The sequence below is a fragment of the Dipodomys merriami genome, unplaced genomic scaffold (assembly GCF_024711535.1).
Source record: "Dipodomys merriami isolate MVZ:Mamm:240054 unplaced genomic scaffold, mDipMer1.0.p SCAF_25, whole genome shotgun sequence".
Taxonomy (NCBI): Eukaryota; Metazoa; Chordata; class Mammalia; order Rodentia; family Heteromyidae; genus Dipodomys; species Dipodomys merriami.
This window is the reverse complement of record NW_027203937.1, coordinates 13,459,978-13,481,156: the sequence shown is the minus strand read 5'-3', so window position 1 is coordinate 13,481,156 and position 21,179 is coordinate 13,459,978. Positions and strand designations below refer to the sequence as shown.

The following is a 21,179-nucleotide window of genomic DNA, read 5'->3' as shown; positions in this document are numbered from 1 at the left end:
CTATGGTCCATTTTGGGAGCCATTCTTGACAAACTATCTATGCTATCTTGTTGCTTGAAAAACTGGAAGCTAAGAGATGATCTCAGAGTATATTTAATAAACCAAAAAAATTTAAGAAAAAAATTCAAAAATAAGGATTTTTAAAAAATCAAGAAGATACACATTATTTCAGTTCTTAAGAGTAAAAATGCAGCCAGGCCCTGGTGGCTCATAAGCTCAGGAGACCCTGAGTTAAAGCCCTATGACCTCTCCCCCCCCCTCAGCAAATGCAGGAGCAGGGGTATAGGTCATGGTAGAGTACATGCTTACCAAGGCCTTGTGTTCAATTCCAGCCCTCTCCCCCACAAAAAAAGAAGGGTAGTGAAAAATGAGGACCAAGGCATTTAGTATTCTGAACTAGAGAGCATATCGGCCAAATTAAGAACAAGCCATATAAAAAAGTATGTTACTGCTGAGACAGTGGCAGCAATAGGTGAAAGGACAAAATAATCCCATTTTTATTTTATACTAAGTATGTTTCAAAATATTCTAGTGTAATATGCACCAAAATGTTAGTGGTGATGATTATAAAAGAGCAAGTATGAGTCTTTTGTGTGTGTGTATATGTGTGCCTATCTTGGGGCTTGCCTGAGTGCTATCTTTGTTGTTTTTTTTTTTTTTTTTTTTTTTGCTCAAGGGTAGTGCTCTACCACTTGAACCACAGCTCCATTTCTGGCTTTTTGGTAATTTATTGATGATAAGAGTTCATGGAAAGCCAGGTGCTAGTGGCTCACATCTGTAATCCTAGCTAGTTAGGAGGGCTGAGATCTGAGGATTATGGTTCAAAGCCAGCCCAGGCAGGAAAAGCTGTGAGACTTTTTTTGGTCAGTCATGGGGCTTGAACTCTGGGCCTGGGTGCTGTACCTCAGCTCTTCAGCTCAAGCCTAGTGCGCTACCACTTGAGCCACAGCACCACTTCTGGTTTTCTAGTGGTTTATTGGAGATAAGTGTCTCATAGATTTTCCTGGCAGAGCTGGCTTTGAACCGCAATCCTCAGATCTCAGCCTCCTGAGTAGCTAAGATTATAGGCGTGAGCCACCAGTGCCTGGCTATGAGACTGTTATAGTATGAATAATAAAAGCAATTAAAGAGGGACTGGAAAAGGTGGTCTCAGGAAACTTGTTTTCTTTTTTTTTTTGGGTCCGGTCGTGGAGCCTGAACTCTGGGCCTGGGCGCTGTCCCTCAGCTCTTCAGCTCAAGGCTAGCACTCTACCACTTGAGCCACAGTGCCACTTCCGGCTTTTTTCTTTTTGCTTATGTGGTGCTGAGGAATCGAACCCAGGGCCTCATGCATGCAAGGCAAGCGCTCTACCACTGAGCCACCTTCCCAGCCCCATTCAGTTTTCTAAAAAATGAATAACTTTACAGAATAATTAAGAAAACTAAACAAATTAATAATCTAGCTGGGTGGCACATTCCTGTAATCTCAGTTACTTGGTAGGTGGAACAGTCTGAGGCCAGCCCAAGCAAAAGCATGAAAGCAAAAGGACCAGGGGGTAGGGCTCAGGTTGTGGAGTACTTGACTAGCAAGCTCAAAACTCTGGGTTCAATTTTTAGTACTGTACAAAAAGTAAATATAGTAAATATAGATAAATAAGTAAAAACAAATCTGAACACATTGTCTAGTTTGGGGAACCAGTACCCAGATTTTAACCATTTCATTTAACTGCTTCCTCTACTTCGCTGATGAAAATAATTCCTGCCTGTCTGTCTGTCTACTGGAGAGTCTGAACCCAAAAACATTTTTATTTGAAAGGACTATACTACAAAGCACTTTCTTTTCCAACTATGGCAAGGTCATAAACATTGAAAGTTGTGCAGTTAAACACAAGTTACTCAATAAGAACAAGCAGGGTTAAAACATTCCCAAGGGACTATTTCCTGACTTGGACAAGGGTTGAGTCCAGAGGGCCTCACAAATAGAAATGATATATTTATGACAAGGGTCACTGAAGGGACAGTCACTGCTGTCAAAAATCACACCCATCACCTTAAGTACTATGATCAAACAGAAGCCAATATTAACTAAAAGCATTAGCTGAAAGTCAATGTACAAGACATGTATTTTATTTGTTTTCTTTTGGTAGTTGTGGGGCTTGAACTCAGGGCCTGGGGACTGTGCCTTGGCTCTTCTGCTCAAAACTAGTGCTCTATCACTTTGAGCCACAGCTCCACTTCCAGTTTTTGGGCAGTTAATCAGAGGTAAGTCTCACAGGGATTTCTCTCTCTGTGAGAAGCCTTTGCTGGCTTCAAATTTCGACCCTCAGATCTTAGCCTTCTGAATAGCTAAGGTTACAGGCGTGAGTTGTACCCAAATGACACCTGTGTTTTTAGATGCTTAAAGTTAAGTTATAAGTACAAGATGCAAAACATAAAATGGTATTAGCAGGAGCAAGTAAATGCGGATGATAATGGCTGAAGTAGTTTGTATGCATATGTGAACAGAACAATGAAACCTGTTGAAAGTGTTTTAAGCGGGAAGGGAGATAAGGGAGACTAATAAGGGTGTTAATTGAAATACATTGTATGCAAGGATGGAAATGTCACAATAAAACCCCTTTTATATAGCTAATGTATGCTAATAAAATATAATTTTAAAAAACTAAAAAAATAAATATGATACAAACACAGTTAAGGACAGGGAATGTGGCTTAGTGGTTGAGTGCTTGACTAGCATGCATGAGACGCTGGGTTTGATTCCTTAGTACCACATAAACAATAAATAAATAAAATTAATAAAATAAAAGGAAAAATAACCATTAAAATTTTTAAAAAAGGAACGCAGTTAAAATAAGAGTCTTCATGAGGATGGGAATGTGGCTTGGTGGTAGAGTGCTTGTCTAGCACGCATGGAGTCCTGGGTTCCATTCCTAAGTACCATATAAACACAAAAAGCCAGAAGTGTTGCTGTGACTCAAGTGGTAGAGAGCCAACCTTGAGTAAAAGTTCAGGGACAGTACCCAGGCCCTAAGAGTTCAAGCCCCAGGACTGGGGTTGGGAGGGGGGGGAGGGCGGCGGCGGGGGGAGAAGGTGGGTGCCGGTAGCTCACGCCTGTAATCCTAGCTACTCAGAAGGCTGAGATCTGAGGATCACGGTTCAAAGCCAGCCCAGGCAGTAAAGTCCATGAGACTCATCTTCAGTTAACCACCAGAAAACTGGAAGTGGCGCTGTGGCTCAAGCAGTAGAGTGCTCCCGTTGAGCTGAAGAGTGCAGGGACAGCCCCAAGCCGAGTTCAAGCCCCAGGACTGACAAAAAAAAAAAAAGCTCAGGGACAGTGCCTAGGCCCTGAGTGCAAGCCCTATGACTAGCAAAAATAAAAAATAAAAATAAATGAAAGGTTCAAACTTTAAAAAAAAAAAAAAAAGAAAAGAATCTTCATAAAGAATCCAGAAACAACAAAAAGCATTCGGTAAGATTTCCCAAGTTCTATTAAGAATAGACTTTGGGGGCTGGGAAGTTGGCTCAGTGGTAGAGCGCTTGCCTTGCATGCCTGAGGCACTGGGTTCGATTCCTCAGCACCACATAAGCAAAAAGAAAAAAGCCGGAAGTGGCGCTGTGGCTCAAGTGGTAGAGCACTAGCCTTGAGCTGAAGAGCTGAGGGACAGTGCTCAGGCCCAGAGTTCAGGCCCCACAACCGGACAAAAAAAAAATAATTAAAAAAAAAAAAAAAAAAGAATAGACTTTGGTGGTTAACACCATGGACACATGTACAAGTTTGCATGTACTACATGCATGTGTGGGTCCCAAACAACAGGGCAGATCACAGAAGCTCCTGAAGGGCTTTCCACAAGGAGGGAAAGAAAAGCAGGTGGAGATATTCTGGTGAGAAAAACTACTTCTTTATAGAACACTCACAATCTCTTTGAAGATCTCTGAAACTTCTCCTTATGCCTATTTGTTCCACAAGACTCTGCCAGAACTGCTCACTGTAAATATTCATGGTTTAAGATACAACTCAGTTTTTCATTGTAGCATTTGCAATAATATGAATTTGGTTCCTCTAAGTTGGGAATAAGTCAGTACTAAATACTATGCTCCTTCAGTCCCCTCCATACAAACAAATATCTCCACAGATACTTTCTGGACTTACTCGTGAACAGCATACACAAAGAGTGCATCTGTAAAGATGACAGAAAATCTCTGGAAGAGTAAGGTCCTTGAGTTGAAGTAGTTCAGATTATATACATTAAGCATCTCTTCATCAAAATATTTGGCAACATGTGACAGGACATACTCAAACCAAGCAAAAAAGGGAGGATAATCCAAGGTCCACTCTGAAGTTGACTGGATAAAAATCAAAGGAAAAATACATCATAAACAACAAAATAAACAATTAAAAAATTTCATTTTTCTAGAGTCTTTAAATGTTTATAATTAGGAAACATTCAGTGGATGAAATCAATGTTATTGCAAGCTAATTTGAAAAACTGATAGCATATGGAGATTGAAGTAGGCATTTTTCCTTGTAGGTTAAATTCTCAATCTGCTGATTAATCTATTAGTCCTGGTGAAAATAGCAAAGCTCTCAAAATATGGAAGGTCTGTTCTTGAGGCTAAAGCTCTCATTTACTTTCCTGATTCTGAACATCTATCCCTATTTCCTTTCTTTTGGAATTATATTTTCTTTACCATGGAATGAAATTAAATTGGACAATAAATTCAAAAAATAAAGTGTATTAAAATTGAGAATAAACAATTGGTCATCTAAAAAAATTTCATTACCTGGTCTTTAATGTCCTAAAGTGATTACTATGTAAAAAAGTCCAGAACACCATGGGTATGGCACATGCATATAAGCCACACACTTGAGAAGTTGAGGCAGAAGGCTGATCTCCTGCTTGGGAAGCTGGAGTTTGAGAGCAGCCTGGACTATGTTGCAAGACCTTGTCTTCACACACACATACACATATACACACTTCTCTCACTGCAGAATGCCTGAAAAATTAAAGACAGGCCTTGAACCTACAAAAACTGACACCAGTATAATGTGCCTACTTTGCAGTTTTTACTCTAGAGTAAAAAAATCTTCCTCTACAGGTATACTAGAGGTTTAATCATAGGGTCTCTCAGTGATTAAAAAAATAAAGAGAGGTGAAAAAGACTTAGGCAAAAATACTTGTTAGCTCTCTGTTCATTTTATTTATTTCTTTTTTGCAATGCTGGGGAAAGAACTCAGGGCTTTATACATTCTAAGCAAGTGATCTGACATTCACCTATATTCTTAGCCCAATCTTCTGTTTATGAGGATGAATTTACTCTCCCTGCAGTATAAGTAACAGAAGCCTCATATGAGGCAAACCCAGAGGCTCTTGTCAGGGCACTGAGGTTATGAATTGACTTACTAAATTCTACACCTTGAAAAATTCCTTCTCTAACCCCAAATTGCCAACAAAACAGAACAATGAACTGTGGAAAGAGAAGTTAAAAATTACATTTTTTATTATCAACATTTTAACATTACTACTTTAATTAATTAATTGTGTGATGGTACTGAGGCTTGAATGCAGGGCCTTGCCCTCTGGCTTGGCTTTGTTGCTTATAGCTGCCACTCTATCATTTGAGCCACACCTCCAATTACAGCATTTTGCTGGTTAACTGGAGATAAGAATCTTTCCCAGCTGCCTTCAAACTGAGATTCTCAAGTCTTAGCCTTCTGAATAGATAGGATGATAGGCATGAGCCACCAGTGCCTAGTTCTTCTTTTATATAGTTGATATATGTTTATAAAAAAAAGACAGTGATGATTATGGCTCATGCTTGCAATCCTAACTACTCAAGACACTGAGATCTGGAGGATAATTGTTTAAGGCCGGCAAAAAAATTTCCTAGACTTTACCTCCAAAATAACAAGCAGAAAGCCAGATGGATATGAGGTTCAATGATAATGTACCAACCAAGCATGTGTGAGATCCTGGGTTCAAGCCCCTATACCACCATTAAAAAAAAAAAAAGATACTAAATCAGGTGCTGGTGGCTCACACCTTACCTAAAAAATAACTAAAAGCTGGGCACAAGTGACTCATGCCTGTAATCCTACTAAGGAGGCTGAGATCTGAGGGTCACACTTCAAAGCTAGCCTGGGCAGAAAAGTCCCTGTGAGACTCTTATCTCCAATAAACTACTCAAAAAAGCCAGAAGTGGTGCTGTGGCTCAAGTGCTAATCTTGAGCACAAAGAGGCTCAGGAACAGTGCTCAGGTTCTGAGTTCAAGCCCCAGGACCATTAAAAAAAAAAAAGCCTAAAGCAAAAAAGGGCTAAGGGGCACAGTTCAAGTGATTAAGCACCTGCTTAGCAAGCACAAGGTACAAACCTTAGTGCCAAAAAAAGTTTTGTTTTGTTTTGTCGGTCGTGGGCCTGAACTCTGGGACTGGGCACTGTCCCTCTACCACTTGAGCCACAGCGCCACTTCTGGCTTTTTCTGCTTATGTGGTGCTGAACAATCGAACCCAGGGCCTCATGCGTGCAGGGCAAGCACTCTATCACTGAGCTACCTTCCCAGCCCGCCCCCCCCAAATTTAAATAAAATAAAAATTAAAAAAAATTTAACTTACCTCATAATACCACTGGGATATTGGCAAACTGTGAGTGATAGCAAGCCAGTTTCGGTGTACTTCAAAATCTGTGGAATGGCTACGCAATGAGAAAAATAAAATGGAGATTAAAAAAAAGATCAACTTCTAATTTAGTCAGAAAGACTGACATGCCCATAAACAATCACAGCTCACTATCCTATGAAGACACAAACATGCATTAGAAAATCCTGAAGCAGGGGCTGGGAAGGTGGCTCAGTGGTAGAGCGCTTGCCTTGCATGCTTGAGGCCCTGGGTTCGATTCCTCAGCACCACATAAGCAAAAAGAAAAAAGCCGGAAGTGGTGCTGTGGCTCAAGTGGAGCTGAAGAGCTGAGGGACAGCGCCCAGACCCAGAATTCAGGCTCCACAACCGGACCCAAAAGAAAAGAAAAGAAAAGAAAAGAAAATCCTGAAGCAGCTCGCTTATCTGGAGGTTGGAAGGTCAAAGTTCCTCTTTAAGTTGTTTAAGTCAGTTAAAAGGGCTGCAGAGGGGGCTGGGAAGGTGGCTCAGTGGTAGAGTGCTTGCCTTGCATGAATGAGGCCCTGGGTTCGATTCCTCAGCACCACATAAGAAAAAAGAAAAAAGCCAGAAGTGGAACTGTGGTTCAAGTGGTAGAGCGCTAGCCTTGAGCTGAAGAGCTGAGGGACAGTGCCCAGGCCCAGAGTTCTGGCCCCATGACCAGATCCCCTTCTTCCCCCCCCCCCCCAAAAAAAAAAGGGCTGCAGAGCTATCTGGCTATCTGAAGAGCTAACTAAAAGCTTAAAGTCCTCAGGCTATTACTTAGAAGTGATGTTCTCTAGCTGACAACCAATTATAATCCTACATACTCAGGAGTCTGAGATCTGAGAAAAGGTCTTCCATGGTAAGCAAAGGAAGAAAAAGGCTTCTGCTCTGCTTTCCATGTGTCCAAATTTTTCTTTCTTTTCTTTTTTTTCTCTCTCTCTCTATCCCTCCATCCAAGTATCTTCTCTCTTTAGAGTAATATTTGTCTATACTGTGGCTCCTCTCCTATTGGACACAGGATGGGCTCAATCTTGTCAACAGGTTACACAACACTTCCCGGTACATTTGACACATTTCCATGGTGACAACTTTCTCCTAAGAATCTCGGTCTCATTCCTGAATTTCCCTCCCTGTATGCATCAGAAAGATGCTGACATTCTTCTAATTTAAGATCTTGTAACTTATTCTACTTTGGACAGTGTTATTCACTTCTTGGTTTCACTGTCAACTATGTAATACTTTGTTTTGTATTTCTGTATTCTGGATGTATCTTTTTCTAGGAGAACATTTAGAATATTTGAAGAAGCTTAGGAATATTTTCCTAGTTGCACTGTATCAATTTCCTTCAGTGCTTTTAGTTTCCTCTTGGAAACTTCACTTTGTGATAACCAGGTACATAATTGAGTTTCACTAGTCTTTTCTCTGGGGTTGTTTTAGTTTCCCTAGAAAACAAACCTCTGATTTTCTGCTTTTGGAACTGAGCTGAAGAAACATGGTAAAGAAGAAGGCAAGGGGAATGAGCCATTCTGTACAAATTTCCAATTAATTTCCATTTTCTGCCCTTTGCCTCATTTGCTCCTTCCACGTACCTTGTACTTCTGGATCTAGAGAATCTTCTACTTCATTGCTTCAGAAAAGAAGGGGAACAGATATGATGGCCAACATTATGGGACTGCAAGTACAGTGACTTGGGTTGGGGATACAGTTCAGTGTGCCTGTCTAGCATGTGTAAACACTGTCTAATTCCCTAGCACTGAAAAAAGCAAATAAATGAAACTTGACTTTTAACCAGTTTCCCAGTTTTCAGCCCACATATCCAAGTCTTGAGCTCTTTAAATTCTGCAAGGAAAATAAACTCTTGTCTACTGTCCTCTAGATTAAAAAGGATATGGGGGAGACTGAAGAGTCAGAAAGCATGAAAGGCAAAAACTGTTATTGATATTAACATCAATATCAATATTGTAAACACTACCTACCACTTGGTTTCTGGTTTCCATACTTTCAGTTATAGCCTTGCAGCTGTTTTTCACACAACTGTCCTAAACATGATTCTTTTTTTTTTTTTTTTTTTCCCTTTTGGTCGTGGGGCCTGAACTCTGGGCCTGGGCACTGTCCCTCAGCTCTTCAGCTCAAAGATAGAGCTCTACCACTTGAGCCACAGCACCACTTCTGGCTTTTTCTGCTTATGTGGTGCTGAGGAATCAAACCCAGGGCCTCATGCATGCAAGGCAAACACTCTACCACTGAACCATCTTTTCAGCCCTTAAATATGATCTTAATAGTCCAGTGTCATCTTGCCACTGCTTATATTAACCCGTGTCACTTTTCCTCCTTTATTGCTCTTCACCCACAGTGAGTACATTCTACAATTAGAATGCTCCGAGTTCTTTCCACCACGGGACTTTTGCACTTTACTTTCATTATTCTTGAACTGATTTTTTTTATATTGCTTAGTTTTTCATTCTCTGGGTTTTAACTCTTAAAACATCACCTCCTACAAGAGGAGTCAAGGCCCTGCCACCTAGTCACTATCTCCTTCACGGACCTTATCACACTCTGAAGCGTCCCTGTTTTGTCTTATTTGCTGCCATCAACTCCACGGAGGGGAAGATCTGGAAATGTTTCGCCCTCCACTGCATGTGGGCGATTGAGAGCACTGAGTGGCTGGTGCCATGGGCAGAAGCCGACCCTGGCGGTGTCGGCGAGTGATCTTAAACCCGCCAATTAGGATGAGGACCCAGGAGCCCACAGACTCTAAGGTGACTCACGAGCCCTTACCAGCCGCAGCTGTTACAGCAGTTCTCCACCCGCACGGCGGGGCTCCCGACAAAGGCGGACTGCTGAGCGCAGGGCCTGACGCTCTCCTTCCCTGGCATCCCCAGGATTACCACTGGCTTCACTCCCGCGCCGACCCACCGCGGGGCCTTCCCGCCCAGCCCCTGGCCGTGCAGGTCCTTACTAGGTAGGAATGAGAAGGCATTTGAGGAAGGTGACCCCGAGCGCCAAAGCCGAAAACCAATGGCCACCACCCGCAGCGACTCCGGGCGCCGCCATTCCTTCAGCACCACTCACTTTCAAACCGCGTGGATCCACATCCGGGTTCCCGCGCAAGCGCAGAAAGCCCTCGGAGGGGCCAGCTCGGGAGCTGTGCGCATGCGGCACGCAGGAGGCGGGGACTCGGGGATTTAAACTCTCCCGCCCTCGGTCTTTCCCGAGGCGCGCCTCCCTTCCGAGGTACGCGGAGTGTGAGAGGTCGTTTAGAGGGTGGCCAAAGGCCTTAATCCCCGCCCCCCTAATTCATACCTGCATCCATATACTAGCTGGTCGTCTGACTGGGGTTGTGATTTTTATTTTACCCGGAGTTTGGCATACCTGCGTGAGAAGAAGAAAAACCAGCTGTTTTACCTTATCAATGTCCGCAGTGCTAGTGGAGGGGACAGACCCCTTGTCACCCGCTAATGACTGCGGATGACTGAACCGGAATGGTAAGTCCCAAGTGGCGACAAGACAAGAAAGCGGGTCAAAACCATTCGGTTTCTAGAACTTACTCTGAAGTAGGCTCTGGGCGCCGTCTGCTGAGTGCCCTGGTTCCCGCCACCAGGACGGGAGGCACCCGCAGCGGGGTTTGTAGACCTGTCTCTGCTGGGTACTGAGTGGGCTTAGACAAACTAAGCATCAGCTTTTCCTTTTTTATACTTCACGGTAGTAATAATAATAATAACAACATCACAAAGTGGCCGTGAGGTTGAGGAGAATGCGTATAAATCGCGTGATGTGCCCGGACAGGATTGATTGCTCAGGTCCTGGTGTGTGGCTCAGAATTAAGTGATCAGACACTGGGGGGCGTGGCCCAAATGGTAGAGTACCTACCCAGCAAGCCAGGAAAAGCCAAAACCTTGAGTTTACACCCCAGCATCCTTCCCCAAAGCTTGTTGAGCTACGCACAGCTCGTAGGTGTACTATAACTATGCCCCGCCTCCCCCTTTATCTGCCCTCCACTTGTATTTGATGTTCAAAGTTATATTTTAAGTTCATCCCTCTTACCACATGAGGATCTTTTGGGGGAGGTGGGGAACTCCAAGCTCTGAGACAGACAGGCAATGATGTTATAAATATCCTGTAATGATGCTATAAACATCCTAATGGCCCTGGGAAGAAAAAGTTCCCCACCCCTGATAGGTGGTTTTTATTTATTTTTCTTTTTTTCTCTTATTTTTATAGTGCTGAGGATTAAACCCAGGGCACCATGCTTGCTAGCTAAACGCTCTATCTTGGAACAGATGTCTCCCCAAGATTTTTTTAAAAATTATTATTAAAGGTCTTTTTGAGACAGAGTATAGATGTGTAGTTTAGGCTGGCCTGGAACTCTTGAAACTCTGAGACCTTTCTGCTTCCCAAGGCAGGGATTACAGAGGCATACTACCACACTTTGATCTCTTAGATGTTTCCAGCTACTGTAAATTACAAAATTGGCTGAAGGCGTGGATCATGCCATAGAATACCAAGTACATGGCCTTGAATTGAATTCAAACCTCAGCACTGCAAAAAAATAAAAAAAAAAAAAGAAGAGAAAGAAAAAGAAAAGAAAGAAAAATCACTTCAAAGTTAGTAGCTTGAAACAACACAAATTGAGCTAGGTGCCATTGGCTTACACCTGTAATTCTAATTTCTCAGGAGACTGAGAACCAGAGGGTCACAGTTTATAGCTGACTCAACAGAAAAATTTGTGACTCTGACAAGACCCCAGTACCAGCCAATAAAACAGTGCCAAGGGCTCCACATTTATTCTCCTAGTTCTGTAGACCAAAAGTCTGAAACGTTTGAAAGTCTGACTGGTCCAAAGTCAAGGTGTCACCAGCTTCCTTCTGGAAGCTGAGAGAAGAATCTCTTTGGTTTCTAAGAATCTAGTTATCTATTACAACTTTCACTATCATATCTTCTATTGCTTCTTTCTCATGATAATCCATCTTCTCAGTGTCTTCCCATTCTGTAACCAGATCTTCTGGGAGCAAAATCTCCCTCTGTTGCTTCCTTCTTAAGAGGATAATTGTGACATATAGGGTCTATCTGGATATCCAAGTAATCTTCATTTCACAACCCTTAATTTAATCACAACTACTAAATCTCTTTCCACATAAAATGACACTATAGGTTCTAGGGATTAGGATGTGGATATCTTTTGAAGGCCATTGTTAAGTTTAACATACATCTCAAACTCAGTATATCTAAAATGGAACACCTGATTTTCAATATTATCTTTTTTTAAAATTATTATTATTATTTTTTGTGGCTCGTGGGGCTTGAACTCGGGGCCTGGGCGCTGTCCCTGCGCTCTTCAGCTCAAGGTGAGTGCTCTACCAGTTGAGCCACAGTTCCACTTCCTGATTTTCAATATTATCTACTCAGATAATGATACCAACTATCAAGTTGTTTGCTTCCTTCCTATATTTGCTGATTATGCTACTTAATATATCACTTACTGTGGGGGGTTTTGGTCTCTTTATTTTGTTTTGGGTGGTGTTTGTGTGTGTGTGTGTGTGTGTGTGTGTGTGTGTGTGCGTGCGTGCGCACGAGTGCATGCACATGTGCATGCCCACACTTGTGCATGCCAATATTGGGACTTGAACTCTCTCTCACTTGGCTTTTTCTACTCAGAACTGGTATTCTATCACTCAAGGTATGATTGTAGAGCTGGGAAGATGGCTCAGTGGTAGAGTGCTTGCTTTACATGCATGGGGCCCTGGGTTCAATTCCTCAGCACCACATAAGCAGAAAAAGCCAGAAGTGGTGCTATGGCTCAAGTGGCAGAGTGCTAGCTTTGAGCTGAAGAGCTGAGGGACAGCGCCCAGGCCCAGAGTTCAGGCTCCACCACCAAAAAGAAAAAAAAAGTGTGATTCTACCCATATCTTCAGCTTCTGGCTTTTTGCTGATTAATTGAAGAGTTTCATGAACTTTTCTTCCCAGGCTAGCTTGGAACCTCAAGCCTTAGATCTCTGCCTCCTTAGTAGTTAGGATTGTAGGTGTGAGGCACTGGTGCCCAGCTCTACCAAACTTCTTTTTTTCTTTTCTTTTTTTTTTTTTTTTTGGGTCCGGTCATGAGGCCTTGACTCTGGGCCTAGGCCTTGACTCTGGGCCTAGGCGCTGTCCCTCAGCTCTTCAGCTCAAGGCTAGTGCTCTACCACTTGAGCCACAGCGCCATCTCCGGCTTTTTTCTTTTTGCTTATGTGGTGCTGAGGAATTGAACCCAGGGCCTCAGGCATGCAAGGCAAGCGTTCTACCACTGAGCCACCTTCCCAGCCCCCAAACTTCTTATTAAGTGAAGATTCAGAATACACATTTATATATTTAAGACTATTGACTAGGTTGTCTGTTATTTCAGCTAGAAGCATTTTTTTTGTTTTTTCATTTTTGGTTATGTTGTATCAAGAAATTGAACCCGTGGCCTTGTGCATGTTAATCAAGCACTCTACCACAAGACCACATTCCCTGCCCGAGAAGAATTTCTAACTACTATTGCCAAGTCCTGCTTAGACGGCCTCCTAGCTACCTCTCACTTGCATCCAGTTCTTTCCATTGCTCTGGCTGCACTCACCTGTTTTCAGCTCAGCCACAAGCTTATCTCTCTTGTCACTGTTTATAGATGCTGTTCCTTTTGTCTAGAAAGTTCTTCCTTCTACTCTTAGGTTAATTAGTTCTTCCTTTTAGCTCTCTTCCCCAGCATAACTTTCCTTGATCTCCCCTAATCCACTCTCATACCCTTAACAGCTAAGTAAAGTTGTTTGTTTTGTTTTGTTGTTGTTTTTTTTGGTTCCGGTCGTGGGGCCTGAACTCTGGGCCTGGGCGCTGTCCCTCAGCTCTTCAGCTCAAGGCTAGTGCTCTACCACTTGAGCCACAGCGCCACTTCTGGCTTTTTTCTTTTTGCTTATGTGGTGCTGAGGAATTGAACCCAGGGCCTCAGGCATGCAAGGCAAGCACTCTACCACTGAGCCACCTTCCCAGCCCAAGTTGTTGTTGTTGTTTTTTTTTTGGTGAAAATACTGTACAGAGGGGTTACAATTACATGGGCAAGATAATGAGTACATTTCTTATCAAGCATTGTAGCCTCCTCCTTTGTTTCCCCTTCCCATCCCTTCCCATCCTCCTCCTGCCCCTCCACCCAATTCTCCCCGCTCTCCCCTCCACCCAATTCTCCCCGCTCTCCCCTCCACCCCCACACCCGCACCAAAGTTGTAAAGTTCGTTTTTCGACATAACGACTTGTACATCTCATTGTTGCAATGGGTCCACCTGTATCCCTATTTAAATGATTTGTTTTTCCCCTTCCCCTCCACAAATTATACCAACATCAAATACAGTGGGTTATACTGTTGGGGAGGGACATACAAAGTAAAGTTTTACATTTATATTTGTGGTTATCTAGTCCCCTTGTTTTGATCTAACATTGTAGGGGCTGCAGCAGGCCCAACAACTGGCACAACATTACCTGTTGAATTCATATCTGAAACAGGATTCTAACCCCATCTCTCCTATCCCCAAGTCCTCACATTTTCCTTCACAGTATCCTGCCAGGATGAACAGAATTGAGATGTGGGGGAAAATTGCAGAATAGGGCCAATGTCAGTTCATAGGGTTGTCAAGCTGGGAAATCTGAGCAGATGGAACAGTATGTAATTTGGAGACATTTCTCAGAAACCATGAGATCTGGCCTCTTTCCTTTCCAAGAAGCTGATCCTTCTGCTCCAGTTCCTAGGCATGGATGGTGCCTGGAAAACTCTCCTGACCACTAACAAGCTTCTTTTTCAGAGGAAGATTGCTTTGATTTTGATGATCTCACACACTGCACCTGGGTTTTTTTAAATTTGTTTGTTTTGGGGCTTGTACTGAGACTTGAACTCAGGGCCTGGGTACTGTCCCTTGGCTTTAGTCTACCTCTTGAGCCACACCTCCATTTCCAGCTTTTTAGTGTTAATTGGAGATAAGAATCTCAAGGACTTTTCTTCCCCTGCTGCTTTGAATCAGAATCCTCAGATCTCAGCTTCCTAAGTAGCTAGAACTACAGCCACTAGCTCCTGACCACTGCAGCTGTGTTGTGGGTTCTGAGCACTTAGTTTTCATTTATTGTTATAATTTTATTTTATTTTTGAAGCCATCTTATATAGCCCAGGTTGGTCTAGAACTCACTGTGTAACCATGCTGGTCTCAAACTGGTGAAAATCCTGCCTTGTCTTCCTGAGTACTGGGAGGACATAAGAACTATAATCAGGGGCTGGGAAGGTGGCTCAGTGGTAGAGCGCTTGCCTTGCATGTCTGAAGCCCTGGGTTCTATTCCTCAGCACCACATAAGCAAAAAGAAAAAAGCTGAAAGTGGTGCTGTGGCTTAAGTGGTAGAGTGCTGAAGAGCTGAGGGACAGCGCCCAGGCCCAGAGTTCAGGCCCCACCACCGGACCCCCCAAAAAAAGAACTATAATCAACTAAAGCAAGAAGAACCACCTCCAGAGAGAAGTCTTGTTCTTATCCACACAGGCTTTTCTTTGTGCAAGTTGCTCATCCTCAGGACATGTCTGTTGGCTATGTGACCCAATTGTATTGCTTTTCATGACATAGAGTCTGAAGGAACACACCACTATTTCTGCTTTATTTGTTAAAAGCTACTTATAAGATCCCAGCCTGCCTTCAATGAAAAAGTGACAAGACTTCACTTTTTTTTTTTTTTTGTCAATTGTGGGGCTTGAACTTAGGGCCTGGGTGCTGTCCTTGAGCCTCTTTGTGTTCAAGGCACTGCACCATTTCCAGTTTTTTTTTTTTTTGGGTCCGGTCGTGGGGCCTGAACTCTGGGCCTGGGCGCTGTCCCTCAGTTCTTCAGCTCAAGGCTAGCGCTCTACCACTTGAGTCACAGCGCCACTTCTGGCTTTTTTCTTTTTTGCTTATGTGGTGCTGAGGAATCGAACCCAGGGCCTCAAGCATGCAAGGCAAGCGCTCTACCACTGAGCCGCCTTCCCAGCCCCACTTCCAGTTTTTGAGTGGTTAATTGGAAATTAGAGTCTCAAGGGGAACTTTTTGCCCAGGCTGGCTTTGAACCATGATCCTCAGATCTCAGCCTTCTCAGCAGATAGAATTACAAGTGTGAGTGACTGGCACCTGGCAAGACTTCACTTCTTGATGGCAGGAATTAGCAGTTGGTTCATATATATGTTTTTTTTTTTTTGGGGGGGGGGTCCGGTTGTGAGGCCTGAACTCTGGGCCTGGTTGCTGTCCCTCAGCTCTTCAGCTCCAGGCTAGCACTCTACCACTTGAGCCACAGTGCCACTTCTGGCTTTTTTCTTTTTGCTTATGTGGTACTGAGGAATCGAACCCAGGGCCTCATGCTTGCAAGGCAAGCGCTCTACCACTGAGCCACCTTCTCAGCCCTGTTCATATATTTTAAAGTTAACACAGATGTCTAAGCTGCCTTCTTGGGCTATCAGGAATATGATTATCTAGTTATCCCTAGATCATTATCAAAGATTATTTTTCCCATTCTGTATTTCAACAGAGCTCTCAAGCTGAGCTGGGCCCTGAGAATTTGAGGATGAATGAAAACAAGAGCTGCATTACCTGAGCCCTTCTTTTTCTTTTATTTTTTTTTACAACTGTCCTTTGAGGTAGTACTGTGATTTCCTCCACTTTGCAGATGAGAAAGTACTCAGTAACATGAGGAGCTAAGATTTTAATCTGAGACTGTCTAGTTTACATTTTCCCTATAATCTCACTGGCTTCTTGGAGCTCAGAGTCTGCTACAACACAATCAGTTGTTAATTGACTGTGATGAGTGCAGCAATTACAGATATTAACAAAGTAGAAGGAAAGGCCTGCTGCTACATCCTGACAGAATGAGCTTCTACAACTTGAATCTTCCTCTGACTATGCAGCAGGTTCACATCCTCTACAGGGAACAACTGTCATTCAGGCCTCTGTGACCCAGCCCCCTGCCCCTGCTTGTGTCTCCAGCAAAGTAAACCTGTCCTAGCCACAAGGTGACTTTTGCTATTCTCTGAACATACCATGTTCCTCATATATACATGCCTTGCATGGACTGGTCCCTTTCCCCCAAATACCATTGTCTTCTATCTTGTGACAAGCTCCCATATATCCTTCATGAGACAGACTAAAGGATAGAAATTTTCCAAAGCACTTTCTATAGGCTTCTTTTAATAAATTGTAGAGTGGTTGTTGGAAGTGTAACCTAAATGACAGCCAGATCCTCTGTGACTCATTTGGGGCTTGAACGCAGGCACTGTTCCTGAGCTTTTACACTCAAGGATAGCAATGTGGTAACATTGAGCCACAGTGGTTAATTGGAGATAAGAGACTCATGGACTTTCCTGTGCGGGCTGGCTTCAAACCCTGATCCTCAGCTCTCAGCCTCCTGAGTAGCTAGGATTACAGACATGAGCCACCAGGGCCCTGCTCATCTAGGACTTTTTTCAATGACTTCCTTGCAACTTTATGCCTGAAGAAGTGAAATCCCTGTTTTATATTTGTTATTTTTGTGTGTGTGCCAATCCTGGGTCTTAAACTCAGGGCCTGGGTACTGTCCCTTAGGGCTAGCACTCTACCACTTGAACCACAGGTTACTTTCCTTTGTTGTTGTTGTTGTTGTTTTTCTGAATAGTTTATTGGAGATAAGAGTCTTATGGACTTTCCTGCCCAGCCTGGCTTCAAACTTTGATTCTCCTCAGTAACTAAGATTATAGTTGTGAGTCACCAATGCTGTTCTGTGTGATATTTTTTGGCAGATTCTCAACATTTTCATATCTCTTTTCTCCTGATATCCTGTTCTTCTCACCTGGGGCATCTGTAATCCAAGGAGAGCATTCCGTGCTTTCACTGAAATCTCACACGGTATTTACTAAATTTTGCTGAAGAGCCAGGTTCACTTAGCAAATACTTTAGAATCTTAGGAGTCAGTCTGGTGGTTTTTTGTGCCTTTTGGCTACTTGTCCACATGATGTCTGTACTTTGCCCTTTGCTCCTTTCCCCATCTCTCCTAGCAGCTCACACTCCCAAGTGACAAACCTCTCCTACAGCTTTTCTCATGTTTAGTCACTCCAGAGTACCTTCTGCTCTTGGGCTCTCTTTCTGCCCAAGATCTAAACAATGTGGTATGCTAAACAAAAGTAGTTCCTTTCCAAAGACAAGTTCTAGGACAAGCAGTTAGTATAATAATTTTTCTCATCTTAACCTGTTCATAAGCATGTTTTAGAACTGCTATAACAAATTACCATAGATGAGGTGGCTTATAAATAGCAACTATTTACTTTTCAGAGTTAAAGACTGGAATTGAGGAAGAGGGTTTTGGCAAGGGCCGTTTATCCAGGTTGTAGCCTGCCAACTTCTTGTTTTACCTTCCCATGGTGGAAAACCAGTGAGAGCTCTCTGGAGTCCCTTAGAGAGACCTCTAAGTTCATTCATGAGTTCTCCACTCTCATGACCTAATTACCACATAAAGGTCCCTCTCCTATATCTTCACATTAATGGTTAGGATTGCAATATATGCATGGGAGGTGAGACGTGGGATCACAGACATCCAGTCTGTAACAGAGTATTTCACCCATGGGTCTAAATCAGATCCCACACAAATCATTTTGATTGCTCCAGCTCCCTGCACAACTTGGGCTATGGTAGGATCTCAGTAAGCACTTGTTGAACAAATGATTTATGATGATAAGAATGATAGATTGAAAAAAAACTGATTAAAAAATAGGAGCCTGTAATTGCAGTACTTGGGAGGCTGAAATGGGAGGGGTTTGAGTTCAGTACCAGACCCTGTCAAAAGAATGAAAGAACAAGGAAGGAAAGGGGAAGAAAGAGAGAGAGAGAGAGAGAAAGACAGAGAGAGACAGAGACACACAGAGAGACAGAAAGAGACAGAGAAAGAGAGAGAGAGAAGGGGGGAGGGAGGGAGGGAGGAAAGGATAAGAAATTGGGGGTGTAACTCAATGGTAGCCGGCCTAAGGCCCTGGGTGGAAACCCCAACACTGTAAAAGAGCCAACAAATAGGTTGATGTTGACTGGCCTGGTGGTTTCTAAGGAGTTTTGTATACAAAAGAAAGAAGCTGACTAAGAGTCCAGCTCTAATTCTCCCAATCTATCTCTAATTTGCTATATAATAGCAGGCCACTTTCCTGTTACTTTTGTTATTCATTGCTATTCCACAAACCAAACCTCTTTCCAAACCCCCATCTGTAAGATGACACTTCCCAGTGGGAACTGGTTTTAGTATTAAAAGCCTACCTGCCTGGATAAGAAGTATACACTCCTCATCCTGGTTTGGTAAAGCCAAGGTTGAATGAATTCTTTTCTATTTTATTTTCTCCTCTTCCATATATCTAGATAGATAGATAGATAGATAGATAGATAGATAGATAGATAGATAGATAGATCTGTTACTAGGGCTTGAACTCAGGGCCTGGATATTGTCCCTTAGCTTTTTTGCTCAAGGCAGGTGCCCTACCACTTGAGTCACACCCCCACTTCTGACTTTTTGCTGGTTAACTGGAGATAAGAGTCTCATGGACTTTCCTGCTGAGCTGTCTTTGAAACTTGATCCTCAGCTCTCAGCCTCCTGAGTAGCTAGGGTTACAAACATGAGCCACTGGCACTCTGCTGTATGCTCAGTTTTTATTTATTTACTTATTTATTTATTTGGTCAGTCATGAGGCTTGAACTCTGGGCTTGAGTGCTGTCCCTGCGTTCTTCAGCTCAAGGTAAGCACTCTACTGCTTAAGCCACTGCGCCACTTCCAGTTTTCTAGTGGTTTATTGGAGATAAGAATCTCATGGACTTTTCTGCCCGGGCTGGCTTTGAACTGTGATCCTCAGATCTCAGCCTCCTGAGTAGCTAGGATTACAGGCGTGAGCCACCGGCACCCGGTATATGCTCAGCTTTTAAGCCCCATATACCATGACTTTTAAAATTGTGTTTGTTTTTCAGTATTGGGAGTTCAATCCAGGTTTTCATGCATGGTAGGTCAATGCTTTACTACTAGCTACATATCCACTAGCTACATCCCTTTTTAGTTTTTTTTTTTTTTTGGAGGGTGATACTAGGAATTGAATTGAAGACCTCATGTATATGAGATAAGTCCTCTACCACTGAGCTAGATTCCCTCTTTCTTTTTTAATTTAGTAGTAAATATGTCTTCAAGAGTGACTTATTTTAACATGTGAAAATCTATTCCTTTTTTTTTTTAAATCCAAATGGATCAAGTATATTTCTATTCCTTTTTTATAAATGACTGCATAGAGTTCCACTGTGTGATTAAAGAATTATTTATTTGGCAAGTCTCCAACTGATGCTCATTTAGATTAAGTAACATCTTGCTGTTAGAAATAATAAAAGAGCAAACATAGTTATACATACAGCTTTGCATAATATCAGCATATCTATATGATAATTTTCTTCTTTCATCCTTTCAGCATACATTAGTTATACATAATATGAGATGCATTTCTAGAACTGAAAGTGCTCCATTAAAGTGTTGTATACTTGAAAAGTCAATAAATAACACCAATTTGTCTTTTAGAGAGACTGCATTACTTTATTTGCCATCAGTCATATAAGAGTGCTTGCTTTAGCCCTCCCTATTGTACTGCTTGCTCGATTTAAAACTGCTTGTTTTCCTCTAAACTACCAAAATGTGCATTTAAAAAAGAGCATACTAAGAATTCTTTCTCTAGACAAGAGCTATAGTTTTGTTTGAGTTTAATCTTCTTGATAGCAAAGCTGGGTCTTCTGTCTGGTCCTGTGGTTCCACTCTGAGAGATGAGGCAGGTGACCTGACCACAGAACTCAAGCAGAATAGCTTTCAGGTCACCAGGAAAAAAGGGTAAGCCAGACCCAGGCCTGTGCCCTGCCTGGTGATGGAAATGTAGGCAAGCCAAGGTCTATAATAGAACACAGAGCCATTGTCGGGAAACCACAAATTGCTGACTTGCTCCTGCAAACAATCGATATTCAGAGGCTGAGTCCAGGAATTCTAAAGATGCATAAAAAGGTTGAATTATGGGGAGACTTGCTTTTAGAAAAGAACAGAGCACCAGAGGCCTTGGTGGCACTTCCTAGAGAGCCAATGGACCCTTTGTAACTCCCTTCAATGATCCTAAAACCATAAGCTGCCAGAACTGGAGTGCACATGGAAATTATCCCTCCCTAAGAGAGTCCAGGTAAAGGGCCAAGGGAATTTCAAGAGGCAAGTGCTCACTTTCCATGGTAAGTTCAGGGCAGTAGTAAGTGGCAGCCCCTGTGCTTAAATCCTGATTCACTCACTAACTAGCTCTATGACTTTAGCACATTGTTTCATTGCTTTCAGCTTTTCCTGCTTCTGTAGGATACAGATAATTACTCCTATTTCAAAAGGTCATTGTAAGAATAATTGAAGATATTTTTACGAATAATTAGCATGGTACTTGGCTCGTTGAATGGCTTAATGAATAATATTTTTCTTTACTACTCATAATAGGAGCTCAGAGAGGGAACTATAGAAAGCAGTGGCTAGAGGAGGGGCTGTTTAGGCTAGATCATAAAGA

At 42.6% G+C, this 21,179-nt stretch overlaps 2 protein-coding genes across 4 annotated transcripts in view; one reads left to right on the top strand and one right to left on the bottom strand.

The window, feature by feature from the left end:
- Positions 1–9,691, bottom strand: part of Alg8 (ALG8 alpha-1,3-glucosyltransferase) — a 28,377-nt gene extending 18,686 nt beyond the window's left edge. The window contains exons 1-3 of one of the 3 annotated variants that reach the window (XM_070034924.1): positions 9,573–9,691; positions 6,590–6,668; positions 4,130–4,323 (exon numbers count right to left, since the gene is read on the bottom strand). In XM_070034924.1, coding sequence (XP_069891025.1) covers positions 4,130–4,323; positions 6,590–6,668; positions 9,573–9,667 — 368 coding nt within the window. In that variant the 5' untranslated portion in view covers positions 9,668–9,691. The other 2 variants (XM_070034923.1, XM_070034925.1) reach the window with 2 other exon arrangements.
- A 329-nt stretch (positions 9,692–10,020) lies between these two features.
- Usp35 (ubiquitin specific peptidase 35) overlaps positions 10,021–21,179 on the top strand; it is a 58,776-nt gene continuing 47,617 nt past the window's right edge. The window contains exon 1 of the mRNA XM_070034921.1: positions 10,021–10,098. Coding sequence (XP_069891022.1) covers positions 10,096–10,098 — 3 coding nt within the window. The 5' untranslated portion in view covers positions 10,021–10,095. The remainder of the gene's footprint in view (positions 10,099–21,179) is intronic.